This window comes from Rhincodon typus, chromosome 26 (assembly GCF_021869965.1).
Source record: "Rhincodon typus isolate 14 chromosome 26, sRhiTyp1.1, whole genome shotgun sequence".
Lineage (NCBI taxonomy): Eukaryota > Metazoa > Chordata > Chondrichthyes > Orectolobiformes > Rhincodontidae > Rhincodon > Rhincodon typus.
Genome location: NC_063357.1, coordinates 9,324,776 through 9,336,271, shown reverse-complemented (window position 1 = coordinate 9,336,271; position 11,496 = coordinate 9,324,776). Strand labels below are relative to the sequence as shown.

The window sequence follows — 11,496 nt, the reverse complement described above, 5'->3', positions numbered from 1 at the left end:
GGTTGTCTTATGAAGAAAAGTTGGACAGACCAGGCTTGCTTATACTGAGATAACAAGATGTAGAGCTGAATGAATACAGCAGGCCAAGCAGCATCATAGGAGCAGGAAGGCTGACGTTGAAGGGTCTAGACCCGAAGGGTCAGCCTTCCTGCTCCTATGATGCTGCTTGGCCTGCTGTGTTGATTCAAAGAGAAGTGGTTCACAGCAGAACTGACGTTAGTAGTAGTTTCACAAGTAGGGTACGGCTGGTAAAGACTCTTGAGTTGCTTAGGAGAAATCTCCAGAGGCAAAAAGCTGTTCACTTCTGAAACAGGAAAATATTCCGTGAAGACATGAGTTCAAGGAGCCAATGTTCAGTCATAATAAAGAATTCAGTAAGCAACTTACTTTTGAAGGTCTTTTTGAGAGACATTAATTGAAGGGAATAGTATTGAGTGAATGCACAGAAGTTTGCCAAAAAGGCCACCAATTACAGCAGTACCAGCTGAGCAAGGAAATTGATAGGTATTGACCTTTGACTGGGGTGTGTGTCTGTATGGTTATTGTCAGGTAAAAAGCTTGAACATATTTTATGTTTGTGATGAGTTTGTTTTAAATAATTTTTACGTTATGGTTATAGTACATGTTTTTCTGTTTGTGAGATAAGCTTTTATGTTCTTTTATTGAGAGTACCTTGGCAGATATCTGTGATTATGCTCAGTAACTGACCTCGATGCTATCAAAAAGATTTTTAAAAAAAGGTCCCTCATGCTAGATCTCTCTACGGGAAACAAAAAGCAAGAAACTATGGGTGCTGGAAATCTGAAACAGAAATTGCTGGAGCAATTTAAAAGATGCACTTGCCGTAGTGGGAGCGCAAAGAAGGTTCACCAGATTTATCCCTAAGATAATAGGTTTTTCTTATGAGAGGAGAGGAGGAGACTGGGCCAATATCCTCCAGAGTTTCAAAAAAGTATGGAATAATCTCATTGAAACTTAGGAAATTCTGACAGGGTGAGTATGGATAAGGTTTTCCCTGGCTTGGTGAGTCTAGAACTGGGATCATAACCTGCAAGAAAGGAATAAGCCACTTTAAGATTCAGGTATGAAGGAATTTCTTAATTCGGAGAGTGGTGAGTCTTTGAAATTCTCTACCCCAGAGAGCTGTGAAACTCAATCATGGTGCATGTTCAAGACCGAGCGAATGACATCAAGGGCTATTGGGATAGCCATGATCTAATTGAATGGTGGAGCTTGATGTGCTGATTGGCTCACTCCTGTTTTTATCTTCCGAATGGTTTTGATTGCGCTGTCTGGAAACAGCTCCTAATTGTACACCAAAGGCCAGGTGCCTTTTCCTGCTTTCAAGATTGTGTATGTGTGTGTAGCTTAGCAATGATAAATGATCTTGATTTAACAGTTTTTAAAACACTTTTTATACATGAAATCTCCAAATGACGCTCTCAGGAGAAATTGCTGATATATTCTCTGTGTTGGTCTAATTTTTAAGGGGAATACTTGTATGTGTATTAATGGTCAAGGTATTTATCAAAAATATGTGGCATAACACTTAGTTTAGCAGCACATGCAAGACTAGCTGTAAAAGTTGATCTGACCTGATTATTACCGCTAAGTGCAAAAGCTAGGGTGACTTACTATGTCATCGTTCTATTTTGAGATTGAAAATAGTTGGAAAGATAATTAACTGACAGTAGTTTGAGTCTGGATAATCTCACCCATTGCCTGCTTTTTTGTAGTTGCGTGGAATAAATATATATCCTCACTGACCTGCTGCTTCCCTTTCAACCCTTCTTTCATTCATTGCGTCTTTCATTTCCTCCCTTTCTCCATTCATACCCAGTGCTTTCATTCACAGAAGGAGCTCAGAGGAAGGCAGGTGAGCAAGTCAGTGAGTAAGATGTACCAAGGGGTGGAGAAATGGAAATGGCAAACAGGAGGGCAGGGAACGAAAGGAGAAAGCCTAAAGACTGAGCTAGTAGGTGGGAGGGTTGGAAGAGGGAGGTAGCATAGGAGTCAAATATTACAGCTTCAAAATGTTGTGCCAGATAGCTCGGTTTCTTACTTCACTGATGGTGCTAGAACTACTTTTAGAGCGATTCCAGCATATTTTAGTTTACATCAGCACCTGCAGTATTCTGCTTGTGTTATATTATTGCTATTTGTATGGGAGTGTAAACTTCATCTTTATTTTCTACCTTTGAAATTAATTAATTGCAATATAGAGTAACTGATCTTTCCATTTTACCTTGCACAGATTCAAGACTGGACAGATCAATGGTGATTTACTCATTTATCATGTGCTACTAACTCTGAAGCCATATTATGCCAAGCCATATGAGATTGTTGTGGACCTTACCCATGCAGGACCAAGCAATCGATTCAAAACAGACTTCCTCTCTAAATGGTTTGTTGTTTTTCCTGGAGCTGCCTACGAGAATGTGGCTGCTGTCTATATTTACAACTGTAACTCTTGGGTCAGAGAATATACAAAATATCATGAGCGGCTTCTAACTGGACTTAAGGGAAGCAAAAAGCTGGTCTTCATTGACTCACCTGGGAAACTTGTGGAACATATTGAACCAGACCACCAGAAGCTACCTGCTGCCACTCTAGCTCTAGAAGAAGACCTGAAAGTATTTCATAATGCTCTAAAGTTGGCTCATAAGGACACAAAAGTCTCTATTAAGGTGGGAAGTTTTTCTTTCAGCAGTCTAATATCTGCTTTCCCATTTAGTAGGATTTAGTTCAGTGTGTCTCCATTCATGGTGTTATGCTAAAATAAGACAGACTACTGAAATTCACAACAGATTGTTAGATTATTTCATGGGATGTGGGAGTCACTGGCATGGCCGTTTGTTACTCATTCCTAATTGAGAAGTTACTAGTGAGCCATCACCCTGAACTACTCTCGAGCTAGGAATTCCAGATGAAGGCCTAGTATTATAATCCAAGTCAGAACACTGTGGCTTGGAAGGAAACATGCAAGTGTCTGCTGACTTTATCCCTCTAGCATAAGGGAAGTCATAAGTTTAGAAAGGGGGCTGCCTTGTCTTGGATGTTGTGGAGTTCTTGAGCTGCATTTATTCAGGCAATTGGAGGTTATTCCATCACACTTCTGTCGTGCCTTGTAGATAGTGCAAATGCTTTGAGACGTCAAGAGATTCATAACTGAACTGTTTAAATGGAGCAGAGAATGGGTGGAAAATCAAGAAGCAAAATGCCAGTGAAATACTTATCAAATATGAGGGAGAAGTGTAAAATTGTTAATTGTTATACTTAAGTCAGATGTTTTCTCTATTTTAAAGTAGATGACTACTTCAAGCAAATCTCTACTTTTAAAGCTAATTATCATTTTTGTTATTGTCCTTCCCTAATGATAGGATCTTGACAACCCTGGAAAACAACATTAGAATACATATTTACGGACGTGTGAGATAGCTAAGTAGACTATAGAAGTATGCAATGTGGAAGCAAATCAGTGCAAATCAAATTTGCTTTCTGACGTAGAATAAAAGCAAAAAAATGGTTTGCTATTCAGTTAATAATGCTGTAACCTCCAAATTAGAAATTTATCTTCAAGTACCACTTCGGGACTTGAATTAACACACCACTAATTAATGGGCGAATTGTTCAATTGAGATTCCATACGCCTTTACAGGTAGACATAATGGAAACTGAATGCTCCTCAAAGCAGTTTGGGCAAGACTAAATCCTCAATAACAAATGTAGTGAGTTTTTGAAACCAGGTTGCATGTGTGACTAGTGTACCATCTCTGTTACAGAAGTCCAAGTTATATACTGCTGTAGAGTTGGATTATAATGTTGTGATGTGGGTGCTACCCACTGGTTCCAAAAATTACAAATTATCTTGGTTTGAAGAGGCAGCATTGTGGTAAATGGCAATATTGAACTAAATCAACTGTGTTTTTTGTTGGGGGGGCAGAAAAAGTAACGATAAAATTGTAACAGCGCAGAAGGAGGCTATTTGATCTGTTACGTCTGTGCTGGCTTTCTGCAAGAAGAAATCCGCTCATCTACTGTGCCCTCCTATCTAATTTTCCTTATTGACCTACTTTTTTTTTTCAATTGCTTCTCCACCTTAGCTAATTGTTCTTTGAAATTCATGATTGAATCTGCCTCATTATTCTCATCAACCCTTCGTTACCTCATTTAAAAACTTCAAAGCAAGTTAGTCAGATGTGCTTTGCCCTTGACAAGATTGTGCTGGTTTTCCTTGATAAATCCACACTTGATCAAGTGATAGTAAATTTGTTCTAGATTATCATTTCCTAAAGCTTTCCCATCACTTAGGTTAAGTTGATTGGCCTGCAGTTACTGCTTTTTCCATGCATCCTTTTTTGAAGAAGGGTCAACATTTTCAATAAGCCAGCCACTGGCAACCTCTTCTGTCAGGAGAATTGGAAGATGCTCCTTGACTTTCCTGCCTTGATTCTCTCAGTATTGTTGAATTTGCCCCAGCTGATCCTAAAGACTTAGTGACTTCTCAGTCCCTAATACCATCAACTTCTAGACTCCCTTCTCACAAAATTCAGCATCTTCATTGTTTTAAAAATAAAACCGGTGAAAGTACTCATTTGGTACCGCAAGCTTTCGTGTGGATATCCTTTTTTTTTAATCTTTATTGGCCCACCCTTTGTTACTACTTTTTTACTATTTGTATGTCTGTTGGAGATTTTGAGTTACCTTTGTACTAACTGCTTGTTGTTTCTCATTTTATTTTTCTTATTTCCCTTGTCAGTTCCTCTCTGAGCTGTTTACTTCTCAGAACTTCCTCTATTCAGCCTAGTTCTCACTGTATTATCAGCTTGACATCTGCTCTACACCCTTTTCTGCTTCATCATACAGTTAATTCTGGTTTTGTTTGCTATGCCTTTTCTACTCATGGGAATGTACCCCAACTGTATCTATATACCATCCGTCACCTCTGTTAAAGGCAGCACATTGTTCTTTTGCAGCTTTGGCTGCCAATCTTTTGATTGCAGTTTTCCTGGACCAAATTTGTTCTCAGTTCTGTGAAGTAGTTTTACTCCAAGTTGTCCTTTCTCATAACTAACCTAAATGTGATGTTGTGAGCACTGTTCCCTCAATGTTCCCCTACTGATATTTGACAACTGATCAGTTTGACATATCTGAATCCCCAGAACCTGATCCAGTGATGTCAGCTTTCTTGAGCTGGAATGTACTGATCAGGATAATAATCTTTCTGCCTTTTTTTAGTGTAGATATTTTCCAATTACTCTCTTGAGTGATGTTATTACACAGCTCTGGAGAAAGTAGGACTTGAATCCAGGCCTCCTGTGCCAGAGATAGGAACACTACTGTCACACTACAAGGGCCCTCCCTTGCCTACTGCAACCAGTATTCCCAAGTGATTTTCATTTCAAGTACGAATCAGGTCTGAGTCTGCGTAGCTTCCAAGATCAAACTAGATCAGTAATTTTTTTCAGGCTAGGATGGCTGTAGGCACCATTTCTAGTGTGTGGTAATGGCTAAGACTTCAGTAGCATCATTTCCCTTGGGAAAGACAGATAGAAAATACTCATTCAGTACTTAATTCATGACCTCCACCTGCATGTGGGGAATGACGTTCTCCATTATAACCATTATGTGATTATTCCTCTCTGTGTAGCTTCTGAGCAAATTTTTTCCTCTATGTATGTCCCTCAAATTGGTGGCCTAAATAGATTGTGTTACTGTGCTGCTTTTGTTCTTTATCTGACTGTTTATGAATACTTTGCATCCAGGAATATTTTATACCCACTCCTTACCAACAGACTTCTGCATGTCCGCTGCAGCATTTTGTCAAAGGCAGATGTCACTGAGACAGTTGTGTCAGGGAATTGATTGATGTATTTAACTAAGACACCAAAGGCTTTTCTCTCCCTTTCTCTTAGTTTTTTTTTTGTTTATAATGATAAAGTGGTCTTTGGTAAACAGCTGACTTCCGAGCACTTTGTAACAATTCAGAAGTAATACTGGTGACAATAAATAATTTGACAACATTGTATATTGTATTGCTCGTAACCCTGTGATTTTTATCTGCATCTATTCTCCCTTAAATTAGGTGGGATCCACAGCAGTTCAGGTGACGTCGGCAGAACGGACACGGGTTCTTGGCCAGTCTGTGTTTCTGAATGACATTTACTATGCTTCAGAAATTGAGGAAATCTGCCTGGTGGATGAAAGTCAGTTCACTTTAACTATTGCCAATCAAGGCACACCACTAACATTCATGCACCAAGAATGTGAGGCAATAGTGCAATCTATTATCCACATAAGGACACGTTGGGAGTTGTCACAACCAGACTCTATTCCACAGCACACTAAAATACGACCGAAGGATGTTCCAGGAACTCTGCTGAACATAGCACTTCTGAATCTTGGGAGCTCAGATCCAAGTTTACGGTATGTTTCTTTGGGTCCCCGTTTCATTTTATAGCACTATTAAGTGACAGGAAATTCTAAGTATCTTGAATTTGATGTTAAATTTTTAGGTATAGTATTCCATTCTGAAATATCTCATTTTCATCAACTGAACAGCCATCAGGCTTATCTACGTGAAGCTGCAATGAGGGGCTAACTTGATTGAGAGCCTGATTGTATAAGTCGCAGGTTCGTCTTGACGAGAGAGGAAAAATTTGAAGAGCAGCTCTGTCACTTTTCTCCAGTTCCCAAGTCTTGTGGTCGTCTCGGGGAAGAGATCAAACAACAATGTTCAGTGCTGTAAGAAACCTACCCTTTAGCATTCCGTTCCTACAAGTTGGCATCTTCATAATTAGTCATAGTGGGGGTGTGTGGATCAGTAAATTGATTTATTTCTGCTCTGCCCACAGGAAAATCTAGCCATCATGGCCTCAACCTTTCAACTTGCTCATCTTTCAGCATCTAAGCTTAATAGTTCTAATCAAAAAGTTGGAACAAATGTGAATTAATTTGGCTATACTAACATTGTACATGCATTCTTATTTGCTGATGTGAGGTTACTGTGCTCCATCAGCAAAGAATTTTAAAACTACATGAGTGAAATGGGAAGTGAGTTGTGATGGGTAGGCAAAAGTTGGAACCTCTTATCAAGAAAACATGGAGGCTTTGAGTGTCATCTCCTTCAGCTTCCTGTCTCCTTTCAGAGCCCCATCAACAGGGATTATAAACCCATAAGCTCTCCCATTTATATTGCTTGCCTGAATTTATTGCCAAACTGGAAGGAAAAAAAAAAATGAACAAAGAATCAAAATTTAATGTTAGGAATGTGAAGATGAAGAAATTGTAACTGAAAGAACAAAATGAAATAGAAAATGTATTTGTGCATGATTGAGCAAACTTGGTCATGCCCGATCAGTTACCAAATAACATGCTTTCCCACAGCAGATAAGTAACTTAGCAATGTGCTTTCACTTTAAGTACAAGGCCCGTGTCAGGATTAAGGTCTATAAATGTATGCACCAGCAATGTCAGAATATTCAAAATAGGTAGATTAAATCCAGAGGTGCAATTGAGACTGAGGCTGGAGGAGTGCACTGTCGCTTTAGTCTTTTTGTTATGGATTGCAATATCAAACAAAAATACTTTTTCCAGTTACCAAAGTAACGGTTAAAACACCACAAATATATCAGGTTTTAAACAGAAAGCTTTATTAATCACATTTCTTTAATAAGCTCAAATATTAGTTTATTCTCAAAATGAAACTTATTTACAAAAGATGCAATATAATTGGTTAACACACGTAGTCTGTAATAAAGAAGTATAAATGTTGATCCCTCTAAATATCCCCAAAATTCCCCCATGCACTCCGTCTCAAGGAAAAGAGAGAGAATAAGGTTTTGCTGCAGAGATTGGCTTTCTGAAAATCAAAATACTTTGCAAATAGGTTATTCTTGAAGGCAAAATGCTAAAGTGTAACAATCTGTTGCTCTGATGTTCTAGCACATGTGATCAAGACAGTAATTGTGTACAGTTGCATCTGAAGCCTTGCAGACACAGCTGCTCAGGAAGTACAATCTTGATGTATTCCAGTCATACTTGCAAATGACCAAATAGGTTTGACTTTAAATTCCATAAGAGAGTTTTCTTTGCAGAAATGAGAAGTATCAGCTGGGCGGGTGGTTCATTGCAGGCTTTCCTCCAATTCGGTTGCCTTTCCTCCAACTGAACCAGCTAAAACAAGAATCTCCAAACCAGTCACTATTCAAAAACGTGCCTCAGCAGGGTCCAACACAAAGCAACAGTTAACACTTGTCATTCAACTGCGATCCTTAGTGAAATTTGTTTTTAAAAACCCTCCAATGTTTACAGTGAACTTTCAATGGCTTCTAGTTACCACTCAAGGAATGTCCACAAAAGTTGAAATTAATTGCTTTTTCCACAATTCTTCAAGCAGTTCAGTAAAATTAAATAAAAATAAATTAGGTTTAATTCCACCATCTGGGCCTCTGAAGAATAATATCGTTGTTCAAGGAAAGTTAATCTCTATTTTTAATGTGTCTTGCTGTAACGTCAATATATCATGGTTAACAGGAAATGCCCTGCCTTGTTAGTTCTCACTATCAGTTTCTAGATTAACTAAGTTCATCTGTGGTATCAGAAAGTAATGGTAAGCAAGAGTAGATTATTTTATTTTTCCACCAATGTAAAATGTCTGTGTTTGACCCCAATATTTAACTTTTTGAACATTTTGAGTAAATATTAATTTATATATTAATAAAAATAAATAGTGCATCAGATTGGAATCAACGCACTTTTTCCTTCACCTCCCATAGCTGTGATTATGCAGTATGTTTGCTATGGGCGCAATGAGAGGTGAGGTGGTGCTTCATTGTAGTAAAATGAAAAGCTCTGTCAATTACAAAGTATGCAGGTTTCTCCTGATTTATCCAGGAGCACACTATTTGGATAGTGTTGGAGCTTTTATGTCATATGTTTTCATTTCAATGATTCTTTTCCAGTATAAAATTGGCATCAAGGCAAGTGCTTGGCACAAATGCTGTTGCTGTCTTCAAACTGTGCCCCAAGGGGAGTGTTGTTCACATAATACAGATTTGTTAATAAGTGGAAAATTTGTATTAGTACATTGCTAAAAATGTCTTGCTGTCCGTTATTGTTTGAAGAAAATTAGCTTCATAGAATCCTTTGGAACCTAGAAAGAGACAGGAAGTAATCAGAGACCCTATCGAATTGATCCTTACTCAGTCAGAGAGATTGAAGGACGGTCTCCCTGTGCGCAACTGAAATAACTAATAATTCCGAATCAGTTGTAACTTCTTACTGCTAGAATTTGAAGTTTCATTGACTCTCAACTGCTGAAACGGTCAATATTTTCAGTATTATAGTGGACTCGTTTTGTTGAGGTAGAAAACTGGAGGTTGTAATATTGGTCATTGTAGTCCTTAAGTGGATATTGAACAACCCATGGTGGTCATTTTGAAGGAAATCACAGATGGTGCTTGGTATCTTGGCTGACGTTTCTCAATCAGCCATTGCAATTAGAATCTATAAACTAGTCATTTGTCAGTGTTTTTTGCAATGTCTAAGTTATGCCAAATACTACCATGTAAGATGAAATGGATCACTGCATTATAAAACAAATTATTCTATCTTCATTTTGAAAGATATGAAATGTGCAAGTAAAGGTCTTGAACGCTTTCAATTTACAGGGTGTCCTGTGGAATTTTGTGCATTATACAACTAAATAAGTAAATATATTCTTAGATCTTTCAAATATTGCCATTTTAAAAACTTTATGCAACCAGACTCAAAGATGATTGTGTGGAGTAGTGACCTTCACTACTACAATTCTGGAGCTTTTTCAATTTGTTCATGGGATGTGGAAGTTGCTGTCCAGGCCAGCGTTTGTTTCTCATCCCTCATCATCCTCAAGAAAGTACCACCTTTGCAAGCCCAGTCTGGCAGATCTCCCCCTCACAGCTCAGCCAGCTTCGACAATAGTGGTGCTACAGCAAAGGAGAAAACAGATGTACCAGATGACAGCAGTAGTAGTGCAGGTGGTTTCTGTTCCCATGTGACCTGATGCCATGATATTGCAATGAGGACCCCCATGTCATGTCCCTCCTGTAGACCACTGATGAGGCTGACCTATGGTTGACACATCCAGGGCTTGTGATGGCAATGTCTAATTCAGAATGGTTTGAGAAGATGAGCTGCCTTCTTAGCTGCTGCACTCTGAGGGGTAAGTACAATAGTAATGCTGTTAGGAAGGAGTTACAGGATTTTAATCCATTGATACATTAAGGACAACAGGGTAACTAGGGAGAGAATAGGCAGCCTAGCTGATCTTTAAAGGGCCCTCTGTGTGAAACTGCAGGAGATGGGGAAGATAGTAAATGAGTATTTTGCATCAGTGTTTACTGTGGAGAAGGGTATAGATGATTCAGAATGTGGGGAAACAAATAGCAACATCTTGAAAAACGTCTATGTTACAGAGGAGGTGGTGCTGGACACCTTAAAATGCGTAAAGGCGGATAAATCCGTGGGACCTGATCAGGTGTATCCTGGAAGCTAGGAAAGTGATTGCTGGGCCTCTTGCTGAGATCTTTGTATCATCGATAGCCACGGGTGAGGTGACGGAAGACTGGAAGTTGGCTAACGTGGTGCCACTATTTAAGAAAGGCGGTAAGGACAAACCAGGGAACTATAAACTGGTGAGCCTGCTATCAGGATTGAACAGGTTATTGGAGAGAATCCTGAGGCATAGGATTTACATGTATTTAGAAAGGCAAGGACTGATTAGGGATAGTTAACATGGCTTTGTGCATGGGAAATCATGTCTCACTAACTTAACTGAGTTTTTTGAAGAAGTAATGAAGAGAATTGATGAGGGCAGAGCAATGGACAATATCTGTACGGACTTCAGTACGGCATTGAACAAGGTTCCTTATGGTAGACTGGTTAGTAAGGTTAGATCACATGGAATTCAGAGAGAACTAGCCATTTGGATACAGAACTGGCTCAAAGATAGAAGACAGAGGGTGGTGGTCAGAGTTGCTTTTCAGACTGAAGACCTGTGACCAACGGCATGCCACAAGGATTGGTGCTGGGTCCACTGCTTTTCCTCATTTAGAAAAATGATTTGGATGTGAATATAGGAGGTATGGTTAGTAAGTTTGCAGATGACACTAAAATTGGAGGTACAGTGGACAGTGAAGAAGGTTACAGCAGAGTACAACAGGACCTTGATCAGATGGGCCCATGCGTCAAGGAGTGGCAGATGGAATTTAATTTAGATAAATGAGAGGTGCTGCATTTTGGAAAGGCAAATCAGGGCAGGACTTGTACACTTAGTGATAAGGTCCTGGGGAGCGCTGCTGAACAAAGAGCCCTTGGATTGCAGGTTCATAGTTCCTTGAAAGTGGAGTCCCAGGTCGATAGGATAGTGAAGATGGCGTTTGGTATGTTTGCCTTTATTGGTCAGTGTATTGAGTATTGGAGTTGGGAAGTCATGTTGTGGCTGTACAGGATATT

The 11,496-nt window shown here is 39.2% G+C and overlaps 1 protein-coding gene across 7 annotated transcripts in view; it reads left to right on the top strand.

Annotated features, from left to right (window-relative positions):
- The window catches only part of nf1a (neurofibromin 1a), a 275,275-nt gene that overhangs the window by 206,203 nt on the left and 57,576 nt on the right, over positions 1–11,496 (top strand). For all 7 annotated transcript variants that reach the window (XM_048612822.1, XM_048612821.1, XM_048612819.1 and 4 more), the window contains 2 exons: positions 2,255–2,687; positions 6,086–6,426. In XM_048612822.1, the coding sequence (XP_048468779.1) occupies positions 2,255–2,687; positions 6,086–6,426 (774 nt within the window). The remainder of the gene's footprint in view (positions 1–2,254; positions 2,688–6,085; positions 6,427–11,496) is intronic.